Source organism: Dermochelys coriacea, chromosome 10, assembly GCF_009764565.3.
Source record: "Dermochelys coriacea isolate rDerCor1 chromosome 10, rDerCor1.pri.v4, whole genome shotgun sequence".
NCBI lineage: Eukaryota > Metazoa > Chordata > Testudines > Dermochelyidae > Dermochelys > Dermochelys coriacea.
The window spans coordinates 80,959,578-80,978,032 of record NC_050077.1 but is presented as its reverse complement, the minus strand read 5'-3'; the positions used below and the strand labels follow the sequence as shown (position 1 = coordinate 80,978,032).

The 18,455-nt window shown below is 43.9% G+C and overlaps 1 protein-coding gene across 2 annotated transcripts in view; it reads right to left on the bottom strand.

Annotated features, from left to right (window-relative positions):
• Nucleotides 1-15,335, bottom strand: part of SMAD6 (SMAD family member 6) — a 79,223-nt gene extending 63,888 nt beyond the window's left edge. The window contains exons 1-3 of one of the 2 annotated variants that reach the window (XM_038420800.2): nt 13,544-15,334; nt 5,667-5,723; nt 3,193-3,270 (exon numbers count right to left, since the gene is read on the bottom strand). In XM_038420800.2, coding sequence (XP_038276728.1) covers nt 3,193-3,270; nt 5,667-5,723; nt 13,544-14,348 — 940 coding nt within the window. In that variant the 5' untranslated portion in view covers nt 14,349-15,334. Of the gene's footprint in view, nt 1-3,192; nt 3,271-5,666; nt 5,724-13,543 lie in introns of both variants that reach the window. The other variant, XM_038420801.2, reaches the window with a different exon arrangement.
• Nucleotides 15,336-18,455: the final 3,120 nt, after the last annotated feature.

Genomic DNA, 18,455 nt, shown 5'->3' with positions numbered 1-18,455 from the left:
AATATTCAAAACCTGTCTTATCTTATCAAGAAACCAGAAGCACCAGCCCAGACTCCAGACTGTGCTGCCTTTACGGGTTACTTGCTCATGGGAGAGTACGCTTGGCACAGCATCATCCCGGAGTACTTTACAGACCAAAATGTTTTAAGCCGCAGCTGAGGGAGGGTCCAGGGATTCCACTGTTGTGTGCATTTGCACAGAACAAAAGTGTGAACATTCTGCACAATACATTTAAGAAGCTTTCCTTTATAGCTTGATAAATGTCTGTTTTTTCCAATGCAATCTTAAGAAGGCTTTTGATAAAGAGAAAAGATAAGATTAGCTTTCGTGTGTCCTTTTCCAGGCTATGATTAAGCCACCCATACTTTTCAATTTTCATAGTGGATTTGCTGGTTCATTAGAGACTTTTCAAGATTGCTAGGATCAATACTGTGCTCATGAAAATCAGGCCAAGTTCAAAAGGAGAGGGGTTTTGTTTTGTTTTACAGAGATAACCATTTGACTTCTTGCTAAAACTTCCTGGCTAGAAGTTAAACTAACAACAGTGAAGAATGGACCTCTTTGTTACCAGAAAGTGAATTTTGTGGTTTTAGTAGGAAAAGCATTTTTGGTGATCAAAGCTAAAGTAATAAATAGTAGCAGCTTGATGCTAGATCCAAAGTTTTCTTATTTTTGGAACAGGAGTTAAATGCACACTTTGGTTTCTTAGATACATGGAGAAGGCATGGCAGACATAAGTTTTGTATGTCATTGCATATATGTAGGTTGCACCAGGAACTAAACAGACCAAAATATGGCACTTACATTGTTCTATGTTAAGTTTTTCACTTCCTGCTTGACAACATACATGGGTTAATTTCAATGAAACTCTTATCCTCTATCTGTAACCATGGCCACTGGGAAAAAATAAATCACCTAGCCCCAGACTCTTATTAAGAGTTGCACCACTTGAAACTACACAGTGGGAGAGAAGGTATCCAATTTCAGTGCAATCCTGGTCACGTTAACATTATGTTGTTCAAGTAAAAGCTAAAATATCTCTTCTACTGCGGAAAACCTTCCGGATGTCTAACTCAGAAAGCGCAAAAAGAAAAGCAGTACTTGTGGCACCTTAGAGACTAACAAATTTATTAGAGCATAAGCTTATGCTCTAATAAATTTGTTAGTCTCTAAGGTGCCACAAGTACTGCTTTTCTTTTTGCGAATACAGACTAACACGGCTGCTACTCTGAAACCTGTCAGATAACACAGTAACTAAACCAACACCATCCATAGGAACTCTGTTTCTAAAATTCTGCAGGTACAATTAATGGCTATCATCAAAGTGCTATAAAAGCTAGGGACATCAGAAGCATTATGAACTAATACACAGCACAAGGAATTTGTTAGAAATTGCAAACATATATTTATTACAATGAAACTCAAAACAATCCAACTCCCCACTATCAAGTTTTCCCCTGCTATGGACAATTGACAACAGGCACATTTGATTCAGTTTGTCAAAACACCAAGACATGTTCTGTACCAAAAGAACCCTAAAGGGCAATGAAAATGAAAAAATATGTAAGGGAGAAGAGCGCTAAGTTATTATTGTGCTGCAGTGCCAAGCAACACGACATTCCTCTTTAAAATGCCATGTGGTATGGAACTATTTAAATACCCCAAGAAATACATCACTCTCCCAAAGCCTGTGATAAACTCTTCGACAAGATAAAAGGAGTAGGGCGAAGAGGCAGTCTCCTAACACTATTATACAGGCAACATCATTCAGTCCCCTAGGGGGAGCCACAATCCTCTGATGATCTTTAAGCATGTCTGTAAACCCAATAACCAGCAAAATTGGGATTAAGAAAACAAAGGGACAAGAAAGCTCATACCTTTTGGTGTATTTAAAAATTGAGCCTTGCCAATCTGGGCTCGCCTTGTCACTGAACAAAACAAACAAGACTCATCTCTAATACTGCACTACATGGGAGCTGTATTAACAGCCACTACCAAAACTAATTAAAAGTAGCTGTATCTTTCAGATATGTAATTCTGGAATAATCACACGTAGGTGTGATAAAACAGTACTACTAGGCAAAGGAGCCATAAGGACTAGAGCATCAGCTCCTGGACTTTATTGGTTCGTGAACCACTGTTTTAAAAACTGCTGTGAATGGATGGAACATCAAGCTCACGTATCGTTATGGTTTGGGAACACCTGCACTAGAGGATATACCGTATGGGAAAATCTCAGGCTGGCAAAGGAATGGGCAAGTTGACCTAACAGACATGAATTCTGTAATTCTGTGAACCGTTACAAAAGAACAATCAAAGGACACCCACTACATAAGTGCACGTGCCATTGATTGAACATGAAAGGTTCGCCAGCCATTCCGCCAACATTTTATCCCTGCTGTCTGAGCTTCACCAGAAAGAATGGTTCGGCCCACCACTCCACTGCAGTAAATGGAGTTACCCCAGGGATGAATTCCATGGAATTGCACCATGGTTCCTGTCCAAAGCATCTTACAATCTAAGTCTCCAAGCCTACAAAGTCTTGCCAGCGAATTGACCTTTCGGCCTACGTGAAGCCCCATTAAAATCAATGAGGTTCTGCACAGATGGTGGGGAGCCAATTCCAGAAGACGGGGCTATGGGCCGCATTTTGCAAACTCTTGCTCACTGGCTTCAACAGGACTGTATGGGATAGAAGATTCTGCTCGCCTGAGCAAGGGTTTGCACACTAAGTCCTGAAACACAACAGTTAATTCATGCTGTAAGTATTCACCAGAGACAGTACAAAAAACTCCATTAAATCTGAACTGCCCATTCATTCTTTTTATAATAAAATATCTGGCACTAAGAGACCATTCTTAACTCACCCTTCTGTGTCAAGGTTTGAGCAGGATCTTTTAACAGAGGGTGATTTTATCACCCTCCAGAGTAGGAATGAGGTTCTTGCCCTAACTCCAAATCTCCTTGCTTTTCCAAGGGTGCATCAGACAATTAACAACATTTTAATACAGCTTGGATTGTGCAAAAAGCTCTATTTGACCAACCAACTTGAACAGCCCCTTCATTTTTTTTCTGTTTTCCCTGAGAATCTCACATACAAAACTATATTTAGTTCTGCTCTTCTGCTAAAACCAGCAAGTACAGCTCCAACACAATAACCATTCAACAGCTGATGTGTTAATGTCTGCCAACCTGAGAATTCTCCAGGAGTGATGTTTGGTGAGTTAGTAGCCTCTGTTTCAGTGTAAGACAACGTGGAATCTGATAGATCTGGAAAACAGAAGAAGAACATTTAGTACTTTTGTGCCACAAGCACACTGCACCCGCTCACGGACATATTGTGCCACTTTGCCTGCCCACACCTTCCACAGTGAAACTGCTGCTGACCCAGGGCGGAAAGTAAGTGCTTAACTTTTCTTCTCTGACATGCAAAAATGAAAAGTTTCAATTGCTTCGACCACAAATATAACTACAGTTCAGTTGATTAAACAAGTAGAAACTTGGTGCGTACTGGATAAAGTTACGTTAAGCTTCTAAACAATTCATAGTTACTATACCTAATTATCACCATTAAAATTCTTGAAGCTGTTTATTCTTGCTTCTTTCCTTCCTTCCTCTTTGCTGAAGCTAAGGAAACTTTGTTTTAACAAGTTAAGAGTCCTTGTTATTCTCTCTTGCTTACCCCTTTAATTAAGCGCTCAAATGTTTGCTCACATATTATTTTTTCAGTCAAATAAACCCACGAAGCACATCTCACTGTTTTCCATACCTGCAGCACAAGCAGCTTCTAAAAGGAATTAATTTTGAGCTTATTTTTCTTATGTAATGTCAACTTACACGACCAGCCCTTTCTATTTCCGGGATATGCTATGGCTGGACCTCTGGTGTGAACCAGTAGCCATGAAGCATACTCTCCTCTACTGCAAAAACCACTGTGAGCCACTTCTCCGGGTCAGATTGTCCCTCTCAGCAAGGGGCAGCCAATGCACTGCACCACCCCAAGTGTAATCCCAGGAAACACTGTGACTCAGAAACACCCTGCCAGGACACAGCTCCCTCCCTAATTCCCTTGCTCTGGGAGTTAGTAATTTGCTGCTGGCCCAGACCGTCGGGGAATTAAGAAACTTACCACACCAGCTCAGCTGGCACTACCCACCCCTCCCTGCCTACCTGCTCCAGGATGTAGAGCAGTGGTAGGCAACCTGCGGCCCGTCAGGGTAATCCACTGGCGGGCCATGTGCAGCCCGCTGGTTGCCCGCCACCGATGTAGAGAGTACCAGGTACACAACACCCATGTGCTCTTCAGCAGCCCGGCCCAAGGTCTGAATAGCCTAAATAAGGAGTGTAAAAGAGGTTCTCACTTCCCATTAGGCCTCTGCATAGGTGCACTGTGCCCACCATGGTCCAGCCTTTAGCTTTTGCTGGGATTTTTTTGGTTGCTCGGTTTTCTTGTTAGCTTGTTCTGGGGTTTTTTTTAGAAAAGATTAAAGTTGCCATTTTGAAATCTTTCCTCAGTCCTGTATGACCTCACAATTCCCAGTCTGGTGTTCCTGGGTGCACAGAGAGTTCAAGAGTGGGCCCTCTCTAAACCCCTTTGAGACCTCAGAGTAAGGTATTTGCCAAGTGTGTCCTTATCTAATTGGCAAATTCTGAATGTTTCCTCATTCCCCCCCCCACCCCGTGATTCTAACAGCTCTGTGATGAACATGTCTTTCTTTGTGTACTTCCGCTTTTGTGAGCCAGCATTACTGACCATGGGAGAACTGGAGGAGTAAGATACCACTCAAAGTGACTATCATTGGAAGAATCTGGCCCATTGCCTACAGAGTCTCTCAAAATAACCACATCAAATTTCCCCCCTTTGAGGTGCACTTGTTACTTTCTATTTACCTGGATACCGTGAAAGCCAGGGCAGAATTTGGCACATCATCTACTAAGGGAATATGCGCTTTGGAAGGCATTCGCTATTGAATTTTGCCAATTTTAAAGTAGGTCACATCTTATGCCTCGCTGTGACCAGATTTATTTAAATGATATTTTTAAAAGTCGGAATAATTCATTGGAAAAAATGAAATTCCATTCAAATGTTTTACAGTATGGAGCTTAAAGAGCTTGTGTCTCTTAATAAACACTGTACTAATAATCCTTAGCTCTTACATAGCACTCTTCATCTGGAGACCTTAATGAACTTTATAGTGAAAGTATAATCGTCCCTATTTTACAGGGTGATAGGCCTCAGGTGAGAGAGCAGGACAGTTACAGAGCTGGGGATAGATCCCAGGAGTTCTGACCCCCACTCCAGGCTGAAATCCAATCTAATAGCCAATAAAAAATTTAACTCTGATAACCAGTCATTACATCTTCATTAATAATGACAGTGATTCACCTGAATGCAGATTTATTCTGAAAAATACAGATGTGTATTCATATATAAAACCCTTGGTAATAAAGATATGATAAAAAATATACCGAAGATTTTATTTTTATTGTGTATTTCTGATAACTTGTCAGCTGATGCTTGTTCAGAATTAGCAATGAGCTCCACGTTCCTATATTTTGACATTTGCCTTACACACCAGGCTGGAAACGACCCCAGTAGAAAACAATACAACATTTTGGTTATGAACCGTGAATGTCCTAAGAGTTTGTAAAGAGAAAATACTTACCCAGTGGCTTTTGCTCGTCATGAGGAGACAACCGAGAATAAGGAGGCGGGGGAGACTCTGGAAAAACAAGACCTGATATTAGTGCTCTATCAGGTTAAAAGTTCAAACCCTCAAGTTTTCCCTCCTAGGAAGTAATATTTTGGTGGTAAGGTAAATCCCCATTTATTACATGGCAGAAAAGTCATATGCAAATAACTCTTGGCCAAGATACTTCAAAAAGCAGCCGGTGATTTTTGGTGCTCAATTTAACACACCTGTAAGGGGTTTCCAGAAGTGCTGAGCACCCACCCTCTGGAAATTAGGCTCCTTTAGAGCATCTCCAAAAATCCAGTTACCCAAAACCATCAGTCTCTTTTGAAAAGTTTGGCTTTTATCATCTGGTCATCTGTCTAAAATATTCCTATTTCAAAACATAAACATGGGCTTAACAAGAATTAGCTGGATATTGTGCCACAAAGACTAAGAAACTGCATAGCATCAATAAAAAAACACTATCGTAGGACATAAAAGAAAACATTATGATCCAGATTCTGATCTCATTCATACCAATATAAATCTAGTAAACCCAATGAAGCAACTTAGGTCTGTCCCTATAACTTCCTAGATAGAATAAAAGGTCAGTAGTAATAGCCTACCATAATGGCATGTTATCCAATCTAGCTATACTACACCAGCCTTGATTCAACCAAGTACTTAAGCATGTGCTTAGCTTTAAACATGAGTAGGTCTACTGACAGTTGACTCAAAGTTGAACATGTGCTTAAATGCTTTTTTGAACCAGGGCCACCTACATAGCTCTTGGACCACTTGCATAGATAAGGACTACTCAAGAAAATAATGGCTGTACAATAACACCCTTTAATTGGTCAGACTTTTCTTTAATTGATCAGGCTTGAATAATGAGAGTAGCAGTAGGAATATTCTACCTACCACCTGACCAAGATGGTGATGGTGATTGTGAAATGCTCAGAAAGATTAGAGAGGCTACAAAAACAGAAAACCCAACGATGGGGGATTTCATCTATCTCCATATTGACTGTCACCTCAGGACCGAATGCAGAGATAAAATTTCTAGACACATTAATGATTGCTTTTTGGAGCAGCTAGTTCTGGAACCCATGAGGGGAGAGGCAATTCTTGATTCAGTCCTAAGTGGCACACAGGATGTGGTTCAAGAGGTGAATATGGCTGAACCGCACGGTCATAGCAACCATAATGTAATTAAATTTAACATCCTTGTAGGGAGGCAAATACCAAAGAAACCTACCACATTTAACTTCAAAAAAGGGAACTACACAAAAACAAGGAGGCTAGTTAAAAAGATAGTAAAAGGAACAGTCACAAGTGTGAAATGCCTGCAAACCGCATGGAATTTTTAAAAAAACACCATAAAAGAGTCAAACTATATGTATACCCCAAATTTAAAAAAAAACAGAGGACCACAAAAATTGCTACCATGGCTAAACAACAGAGTAAAAGAGGTCATTAGAGATTTTTAAAATTGGAAGTCATATCCTACTGAGGAAAATACAAAGGAACATAAACTCTGGCAACTAAAGTGTGAAAGTATAATCAGACAGGCCAAAAAGAATTTGAAGAGCAGCTAGCAAAAGACATAAGAACTAACAGTAAAATTGTTTTTAAGTACATCAGAATCAGGAAGCCTGTCAAACAATCAGTGGGGCCCCTGGATGAGCGATGATAAAGGATCACTCAAGGAAGGAAGACAAGGCCATTGTGGAGAAGCTAAATGAATTCTTTACATCGGTCTTCACTGCAGAGGATGTGAGGGAGATTCCCACACCTGAGCCTTTCTTTTTAGGTGACAAATCTGAGGAACTGTCCCAGACTAAGGTGTCAATAGCGGAAATTTTGAAACAAATTGATACATTAAACAGTAATATGTCAACACAGCCAGACGGGATTCACTCAAGAGTTCTAAAGGAATTAGATATGAAATCACAGAACTACTAACTGTGGTATTTAACCTATTATTTAAATCAGCCTCTGTACCAGATGACTGTCGGATAGTTAATGTGATGCCGATTTTTTAAAAAGGCTCCAGAGGCAATCCTGACAATTACAGGCTGGTAAGCCTAACTTCAGTACCAGGCAAATTGGTTGAAACTATAACAAAGAACAGAATTTTCACACACGTAGGTGAACACAATATGTTGGAGAAGAATCAACATGGCTTTTATTAAAGGAACTCATGCCTTGCCAATCTATTTGAATTCTTTGAGGGGGTCAACAAACATGTGGACAAGCGTGATCCAGTAGATATAGCGTACTTGGACCTTTAGAAAGGTTTTGAAAAGGTCCCTCACAAAAGGTTCTTAAACAAAGTAAGCAGTCATGGGATAAGAAGGAAGGTCTTCTCATGGATCAGTAACTGGCTACAAGATACAAAACAAAGGGCAGGAATAAATGTTCAGTTTTCACAGTGGAGAGAGGTAAATAGCAGGGTCCCCAAGGATCTGCAGTGGGACCAGTGCTGTTCAACATATTCATAAATGATCTGGAAAAAAGGGTAAACAATGAGGTCACAAAGTTTGCAGATAATATAAAATTACTCGAGATAGTTTAGTCCAAAGCAGACTGCAAAGAGTTACAAGGAGATCTCACAAAACTGAGTGACTGGGCACCAAAATGGCAGATGAAATTCAGTGCTGATAAACACAAAGTAATGTGCATTGGAAAACATAATCCCAGCTATACAGACAAAATGATGGGGTTTAAACTAGATGTTACTGCTCAAGAAAGAGATCTTGGAGTCACTGTGGGTAGTTCTCTGGAAACATCTGCTCAATGTGCGGCAGCAGTCAAAAAAGCGAACAGCATAGCATGTGAGGCACCATTAGGAAAGTGACAGAAAATATCATCATGACATTATATAAATCCCTGGTACATCCACACCTTGAATAATGCGTGCAGTTCTAATCACTCCATCTCGAAAAATATATTAGAATTGGAAAACGTACAGAGATGGGCAACAAAAATGATTTGGGATATGGAACAGCATCCACTGGAGGATTAAAAAGACTGGCACTGTTCATCTTGGAAAAGAGAAAACTAATGGGGGATATGACAGAAGTTTATAAAATCATGAATGGTGAGGAGAAACTGAATAAGTGTTATTTACCCATTCACATAACACATGAATTAGGGGGTCACCCAACTAAATTAATAGAGAGCAGGTTTAAACACAAAAGCACGTTTTTCTTCACACAATGCACAGTCAACCTGTGGGACTCGTTGCCAGGGGATGTTGTGAGGGTCAAAAGTATAACCGGGTTCAAAAAAGAATTAGATAAGTTCACAGAGGTCCATTAATGGCTATCAGCCACGATGGTCAGGGACACAGCCTCATGCTCCAGGTGTCCCTAAACCTCTGACTGCCAGAAGCTGGGACTGCATGACAGGAGATGGATCACTTGATAAACTGACCCAGCAGGGCCATTCCTATGTTCTTTCTTTTTTTTAATCATTATATAAATTTTCTTTTAAACATTTAACATTCTAAAAAGTGAGAGCCAAATGCTATTGGCAGGGCCATATCAATTAATTCCTGTTAAGCAGAAATTCCCACTGGCTTCAATGAGTTCTGCTTACAATTCAATGGCATGATGTGGCCCCCCCAGACTATTGAGATTAGCGTGTTTTCTACAGTGACCTGTAAACAAATAGTTTGGGCAACACAATGACTCCCTAACCTATCTGCAGTTCAGTTTGGATTACTTTATTAAAAATAACCTCAATCTCCATAGAGTGATGGTTTTGATTTGGACTGCAGTCATTCACTGCTGCTGCAAGAGTAAAGGTCCTACATCTTGAAATGAGCATCAGTAACCATAATAAAACAAGAGCACACAATTCTCTTACTCTGCTCCAGTGCACAGGATCTGCACAGGCAAGACAGCTTTCTCCCAAGTATTTAAGAGCTTCAAAGAACAAAAAAAAGTAGCCAACATTCCAGATTGTGCTGATTCTAAAGGAATGAGATCTAATTGCATTTTGTGTCTGCAAAATGTACTTCTTACATTCTAAAAACAGACCTATCACAGCACTAGATTTCCTCTGTCAAGCACAGATAGCATTTTCACACCCTTCCGCTAGTTACATACTGTAAACGCATCCGATGAAGTGAGCTGTAGCTCACGAAAGCTTATGCTCAAATAAATTTGTTAGTCTCTAAAGTGCCACTCCTTTTCTTTTTGCTAATACAGACTAACACGGCTGCTCTGAAACTGTAAAACCTAGTGATGAAGGGGTGGGTATCCAATGTGAACACACACATCAGAATCCAGAGTAGGCACACAGACATGTTTGAAGAAAGGGCATCAAGGCCAGATCCAACTCTTACTGAATCTCATTTCCAGATTGCCCTCAATGGGAGTAAAATCCAGCCCCAAGTTTGTGGGTCCCAACACAAATTGCCAGTATGAAAATGATAAAAAGACAGTTGAGATCTGTGCTGTTTCTTTGTGGTTTTACATTGTTTTCATTTACATTCTACATTGTTTGGAAAACTTTTACATAAAAAGGTACCCTGTACATTTCTACAGATGTAGCCTTCTCTAACGTAAATACACATCTGCTACAATTAAAATGTGATTTCATGTTCAGGCATCATAATCTTCAGGGGGAAAGAACTGCATTAGTTCTCTGCATAAAATACAGTAGTTTCTTACAAAAAAAATTGGTACAGAGCTAAACAGGATTTCTGCTTGCAAAATAAATAAATAAATAAATAATTAAAAAGCTCTTCCCAAGAAAAAGGAACATTAACATGATATTTAATGTCCTGCAGGATTTCTGTTCATAACAAAAGAAAAACAGCATTTATGCATGAGCTAATGAAACTCAAGAAACTTCAGACTATGTGAAAATTAAGAATTTTCTTTGGTCAGGACTTTCCATCTTGGAATTTCTTTCGTTCTTCTATTCTCACCCTGTATTTTTACACAGAAAAAGGATAAGTAACTTCCGTTATTTAGGGTGGGCTATTTGGTTCACTCCGCCAGGTTTTCTTTGCACTAAAACAGCTATCACAAAGGAGTATGTGCTTTCTTCTCCTCATAAAACCTAAACTGGCTGGAAGAAGTTAAAAAAAGGGTCACTGCAGCTTTAAGAAAGGCAGCAGTAATTGCCTAGATCCCCAGTCAGTCAGATAAACAGCTAGTCAGACTGGCGCCAGCAATATGCAAACTGCATATTATCACCACTTCTTCACCTAAATAGCAGAGGGGGACCCTCCTTAGGAAAAAAAAGGGCTTTTTAAGCATAACTTGAAACTGATCTCAATTCAAAGGGGATAATGCTGGGCCAAATAAAAGTTTTTGTCTGTTTAATTCCTGTATTCTTTGCTTCAGCAAACCTATGTTTTTCTAGGCTGCCTTCTAAAGTCACTTAAAAGTTGTGTCTCCTTCGGTGTGATTTAGCTTATAGTCACAAAATTACTATTATTAGAGCAAAATAACAAATGGGGAAGCAAAGAGACTGGGGTTTATTCCTAGTTCACGGAGGCTTTTGGGAGAAGTGGCTTTAAAAACATCACTTGTATTAGTGATTAAAGTATTTCTTAAAATGTCCATCCACAGACATGAAACAGTCTATGATCTGTTGGGTCAAAGGAAGGCATCTTTTAAATGAGTACAGATAGCTCCAAAGCACTGATCTCAACAAATGCAGCTCTCTGGAAGTTTTCCTGCTGTCTCAAAATGTGGGGGGGGAGGGAGGGAGAGGAGGAAGTGCCACTCTTTCAGATGTCCTTTTAAAAGCATGTTTGGAGAGAGAGCCCAAGGAAAAGTCCAGTTTGTCTCCCTCAATGACAGAAATTACACAGAGCCTTATCAAGCCACGCATCAATGAGTGCCAGCTATGTGCACAATGCAACCAGAGCCTCGCCGCCTTCTGAAAGAGGGGCTGTTGGCTCCCTTTGGGGAGGGCTAGCACAAAAAGGGGTGATTGTAAGGGGGGGTACGAGACTTTCTCCAGCTTTGGGAACCGCCTCCCCCATTGTTTATAAACCCCTCATCCTCACACAGGCAATCTCCAGTTATGGGGGTTAATCCATTCCGGGGATCTGAGTAGATTAAATCTACAAACTCGCCATGGGCTTTGCCTCGTGTAGAGTCTATTGCCCCAGCTGGCTGCTACCACTCCCTCCCTACCTACACACACACATATGCTACTGTGGCCCCTGACGGACGAAAACAACAGATCTCAGCAAGTAGGTAGACCAGCAATGGGTCTCAGCCGGCTCTCACCAAGATACCAGGGCAACAGAGTTTGCCATTTCTGCCCCATGCCCCCCGAACTCACTTGTGTCATGTGGCTGGTGCAGACCAGCAGAGTGCAGGGGGCTGGGGCTGAGACCTACTACTGATGCCCTGGATGGCTTCTGTTCAGCTCAGAATTTGAGCAGCAGCAATTTAGAGCAGCCTCCTTCCTCCCTCTGCACTAGTGCCTCCTACTGGCCTTTGCACAATGGGAAAGAAGCGCCCCTGCCAGACTAAAAGGGAGACAGAGGCTGCAGGGGAGGAGGGGAGTGTCTATGCTGGGTTGCCTGAAAATGCACACACAGTTCCAGTGCACTGAGGCTTTCTCAAACTCCTTGAATGGGTGGAAAAATACGATTCATAACATCAACCGGCTGGCTGCGTATTAAGAGTGTTTCCTTGACTCCATTTGGAAACAATGGTGCAATTCATGGACTACACCAAAGCGGTGAAAATCAGGAGGAAGTTCAGACTTGACATACGGACATAAGTACAATTTATTATGCACACGGGAAAAGGTTCTGTGCCTTCCTAAAATCCGGTCCCGCAAGGCTAGGGATAACCTGCTACACACAAAGTGTCAAGGCATTTAACTGCAAGAGGCGTGGAGATCCCACACAAACGGTTCAACATTATCCCATTGTGAATTATCAACAGCTAAATTTCAACACAGGCTTCTAAAACATATGTGATGGGCTACTGATCCAAGCAAAGAGCATAAAGTCTTAAACCTAAACCAGGGTACAAATAATCTTAATTAAAACAGAAAATAATGCTCCAACGTTGCAAGAACTAAAATATTCCTTCCCACTGGCCCCACTTTAGTTTTGGTTAGTTGGTTGTTTGTTTAAGACACCTAACCCACCAATCATACCATCTTTCCCTTTTATGAAAAAAAACCTCTGGGGATGAATAGTTCTTGGTGCTGCCTACACAGCAAACTACAATCTAATCATGAAATAGGAGCAAAAAGGTGATGTTGCCAATTTTCTTGGCTTTAGGGCTTTTGGCTTGGGTAGGCCTTTATGCATCTTTGCATATTCCTCTTAACTCTCATGCCTGGATATTGTTAGATCCTTAATGCATCAGGGATAGGCATTTTGGGTAGAGATCTTCTTAAAGGGTATCAGATTCAAGTGCAAGTTATTGCGGTTAATCAGATGCAGATCTGACAGGTTTTGCTCATGGTTAAAACAAAAAATCCTGCAAAGAATTTTACTTGGGGGGGGGGCGGGGAAGAGGACACACAAAAATAAAAACTGACCCAGCCCTGCAAACCTAGCAAGCCCGCCAGGTGCACCTGGGTTGCCCAACCATCTGTATTCAAAATTTAAATCGTACGCCGCGATTAAACCAAGCGGGGACAAGGAGAGCTTCCCAACACCTTGCTTAGAGGTCCGGCTAATTTCCGTGCCATGCCCCCCCAGCTCGACGGGGCGCGATCTCTGCTCCCAAAGCTGGGGGGGGGGAGGACACTAGGCCGGGCTGGGGGTGAAATCACACCGCTCCAGCGCCCCGTCTCCTTTACGCGGGATGTCTCTGACCACCCCCCCCCCCCAAGGGAGACCCCCAGACTTCCCCGGGGCCGCTCCTTACCTGGCCCACAGAGCCTGCTGAAGTGGTAGGGGTTGCAGCAGACCGTGGGGCTGTCGGCCAGCCCGAAGCTCTGGCACTCGCACAGCGGTTTCAGCTCCGCCGGGTGCTGCAGGTCCGGCCAGCGGAACAGCTTGCCCAGGAGCAGCTGCGGGGGCGCCGCCTGGCCCCCCAGGCGCAGCTCGGTGCGGGAGACCAGGACGCAGCCGCTGGGCATCCCCCCGCGGGACTCCACCGCCTCCACCAGGCTGTCCAGCGCCCTCTCCTTCAGCCGCTTCAGCAGCGAGTAGGTGACGGACTTGAGCTCCTGCTCCAGCAGCAGGAGCCGGGACCTGGCCTCCCGGCTGCGCGGCTCCGGGGGGGCTCGCCGCGGGAAGTCGCAGGACCGCAGCTCCCGGTCCCGGGGGGAGGCGCCCGCGGGCCTGGGGCTGCCGGGCTCCCGCTCCTTGAAGAGGCAGCAAGTCACGGTTTTGCACTCGCGCTCCGGCGCCCACCACGGGCTCGCCTCTTCCCCGTCCTCCGCCAGCCGCTGCCCGGGGCAGCCCCGGGGCCCGTCCCGCGCCGCCATGGGGCCCCCCCTGCCCGCCTGGCCCGGCTCCCAGGCGCGCAGCTCCGCTGGGTCCCTCGCCAGGGTGCGGGTTACCGGGCGGATTTCCGAGGAGGGGTTTTTCTCCGGGGTTTTGCTGCGGCTGGGGCCACCCCCGTGGTCATGGCTGTGCCTGGAGCTCCCATCTCCCCCTTCCCTGTCCGGGATGACACGGCTTCTCCAAAGTCGCCGCACAAGACCTGCGCGTTTGGACCTGAACATACGACAGCTCGGAGCTGGTAATTTCGGGGGGGGGGTGTTTTTTGGGGGGGGGTGGGATTTTATTTGATGCCCGCTCCTTCCCCGGCGCAAGCCCCGCGATCGCCACCCCGCCTGAAGCGGCGGCCCCTTGCACGGCCGTGCAAAAGCCTTGCACAGCTAATCGCCGATAGACTGCAACAAGGCTGAAACATGAGGGAGGCGGCGGGGAGGGGAGGAAGAAAGGGCAGAGGGACGCGCCGCGGGGGGCTACATCGACACAACACTGGGGGTCGCCTGCAAACGCTCCTTGGCAGCGGCCGGCCCGGGAGGCGCTCAGGAGATGCCCTGCATTTACTAGCAATTTGCAGCCAAAGACAAAGCAGCCAGAGGGGTCAAAGGCAAACGCTGCTGCTGTTTCTCAAACAAAAATCCTTCCTTGAAATCTAGCCCCATCAACCGTATTTCTTTGCCATGAAAACAGTAACAGGGGAGGTGGCAAATCCGAAACGGCTGCTCTGGATCAGTACACTGGCACCGGGTCCTAGACTTGGAGACACTTGGGAGTTATTTCCCTTTAAAAAAAAAACAAAAACCCCACACACGTTTCAACACATGAATGGAAATTGTAAATATCCCGGAGAGAGCGGCTGGAAATCCTTAATTAAGGAAAACAACAACAAAAAACACCAATCCACTCTCCTGCACGTTGGAACGGCTGGAATATGGTCCTGGAGCAGCCCCCACCCCAAAAAGTGACTTCTGGTTGCTCTGTTGCGATGGGATCTGTTTAAACAGCACTGTGCCTTTCTTTCTTTCTTTCCCCTTCTCCCTCTCTCTCGCTCTCTCTTTCTCTCTCTCTCTTTTTTGTTCTTCTAAAACACACACAGGGCCCCCTAGGAGAGAACTGGAGTCATTGGCTGCCTCCCATCATGTGCCAGTCTAGACACTTTGGCGGCTCTCTGCTGCACTGATTGTTGCGCAAACAAGGTTTCAAGTTTCTTAACTCTTAAAGGAAAACACATCCCTTGCAAAGGCGCGGACACGGGGGAAAGGTTGGGGGAGGTCGGGGGGGGGGGTGTCCTTTCCCCGGCCGCGTGACAGCCAGCCCCTGCACACACCCAGTGACCGTTTGCTAAAAGATGGACCCCGAGCAAAAAGGGAAGGGGAAATTTGGGGACCAAAAACCAAAAAGTGCTTGCAGGTCGAGGGGAACCTCTCCAGCTGAACTCCGGCGTCGGGAGTAACGTGGGGTGTGGGGCGCATCTGGTCTTGTTTCAGCTGGTAAATTCTAAGTCATTGATAGCATCCACAACCCTTCATTTTTTAATTGTATAAAAAGCAGTGTCTTGCACATGCCATCCTTACTCACTGGCGGCTGAAGAGGACTTTGATCTTGCTTGGCAAAGGCAGAAGGGTAATGCCTGGGCATGGATCAACAGTGAATCCCCGCTGAATTAACCATCGCTGCAGGGGGAAGGAAAAGACGTGTCTGTGAATGCTTTGGCGACCCAGGAAGTGAGCCCTCTCTTTGCAGCACAGCTAAGCCATTTTTTAGCTGACACAAAAAGTACCTCTGTAAAAGTGCTTTCTGTTCCTGCCCTAACACACGTGTATTTCCAAGAAGTGCTTCCCAGAGACGCCTTGGGACACCCTTGAGTTATGAGGCTGCTTTATATTGATGTTATAAACAGTAACTCATACACAACCTTCAGGTCTTTTGTTTAGCTTTTATTTATTAATTATTGGTCGTCTATGATTATTGAAGAAGCAGTTCCAAGATGCAGTGCAGATCAATTGATCTGCAATTCATCACCAAGCTTTAATCTGTCAGTTCCACTTTGACCCAGTCATGTAACATTTCACTTAAAATAGCTTTCTTTTTAACAGGTTTCAGAGTAGCAGGGTGTTAGTCTGTATTCGCAAAAAGAAAAGGAGGACTTGTGGCACCTTAGAGACTAACAAATTTATTTGAGCATAAGCTTTCCTGAGCTACAGCTCACTTCATCGGATGCATTCAGTGGAAAATACAGTGGGGAGATTTATATACATAGAGAACATGAAACAATGGGTGTTACCATACACACTGTAAGGAGAGTGATCAGGTAAGGTGAGCTATTACCAGCGGGGTGGGGGGGGACCTTTTGTAGTGATAATCAAGGTGGGCCATTTCCAGCCCTTGACAAGAACATCTGAGGAACAGCAGGGGTGGGGTGGGGGGATAAACATGGGGAAATAGTTTTACTTTGTTTAATGACCCATCCACTCCCAGTCTTTATTCAAGCCTAAGTTAATTGTATCCAGTTTGCAAATTAATTCCAATTCAGCAGTCTCTCGTTGGAGTCTGTTTTTGAAGTTTTTTTGTTGAAGTATTGCCACTTTTAGGTCTGTAATCGAGTGACCAGAGAGATTGAAGTGTTCTCCGACTGGTTTTTGAATGTTATAATTCTTGATGTCTGATTTGTGTCCATTTATTCTTTTATGTAGAGACTGTCCAGTTTGACCAATGTACATGGCAGAGGGGCATTGCTGGCACATGATGGTATACATCACATTGGTAGATGTGCAGGTGAACGAGCCTCTGATCGTGTGGCTGATGTAATTAGGCCCTATGATGGTGTCCCCTGAATAGATATGTGGACAGAGTTGGCAACGGGCTTTGTTGCAAGGATAGGTTCCTGGGTTAGTGGTTCTGTTGTGTGGTGTGTGGTTGCTGGTGAGTATTTGCTTCAGGTTGGGGGGCTGTCTGTAAGCAAGGACTGGCCTGTCTCCCAAGATCTGTGAGAGTGATGGGTCATCCTTCAGGATAGGTTGTAGATCCTTGATGATGCGTTGGAGAGGTTTTAGTTGGGGGCTGAAGGTGATGGCTAGTGGCGTTCTGTTATTTTCTTTGTTGGGCCTGTCCTGTAGTAGGTGACTTCTGGGTACTCTTCTGGCTCTGTCAATCTGTCACCTGCACATCTACCAATGTGATATATGCCATCATGTGCCAGCAGTGCCCCTCTGCCATGTACATTGGCCAAACTAGACAGTCTATACGTACAAGAATAAATGGACACAAATCAGATGTCAAGAATTATAACATTCAAAAACCAGTCGGAGAACACTTCAATCTCTTTGGTCACTCGATTACAGACCTAAAAGTGGCAATACTTCAACAAAAAAACTTCAAAATCAGACTCCAACAAGAAACTGCTGAATTAGAATTAATTTGCAAACTGGATACTTTTAACTTAGGCTTGAATAGAGACTGGGAGTGGATGGGTCATTACACAAAGTAAAACTCTTTCCCCATGTTTATCCCCCCCCCCGTTCCTCAGACGTTCTTGTCAACGGCTGGAAATGGCCCACCTTGATTATCACTACAAAAGGTCCCCCCGCTGGTAACAGCTCACCTTACCTGATCACTCTCCTTACAATGTGTATGGTAACACCCATTGTTTCATGTTTTCTGTGTATATAAATCTCTCTCCTGTATTTTTCACCAAATGCATCCGATGAAGTGGGCTGTAGCTCAGGAAAGCTTATGCTCAAATACATTTGTTAGTCTCTAAGGTGCCACAAGTCCTCCTTTTCTTTCTATTTAACATTAATTTACTACCTCACCACGAGGGTGGCGGGTTTGTTTGTTTGTTTTTTTTCCAATTGGCCTTTTTGCTCTCTGGTTCCGGAGGCTGCTGAGCACTGCGCCGTTTTACAGGTGCACTCGGAAAAGGCGGTCAGAAAAGCATGTCTCGGATATGAATGTTGTTCAGCACATGAAGAGTTAATGTAGTTTCCTCCGCTGGAGTCAGTGAGACTGGGACACACCTCCTGGATGTATTAACTGGTTCAGGGTGGCAAAAGTTCAGGCTTGTAAAGTCTCGATTGGCTCTCAGCAGAAATGTGCCTCGCCCCTTAAATGCTGGTTGGTTGGGCTAGTGAACGGGAGCAACCTACTTTATATCACAGATTGTCACTGAATGAAAGAAATTCCGTTATCGCCATTGGTCCTCAGCGGTATTTGTGCATCATTCACGTTGTGTTAGTGCAGTATGGTATAATGTATAGGCACTTGCAATAAAAAAAAAAAGCAATCCATGATTTTACAATACACCCGCACCAGCCTTTGCATTTGGTTTTGTTCCTGTT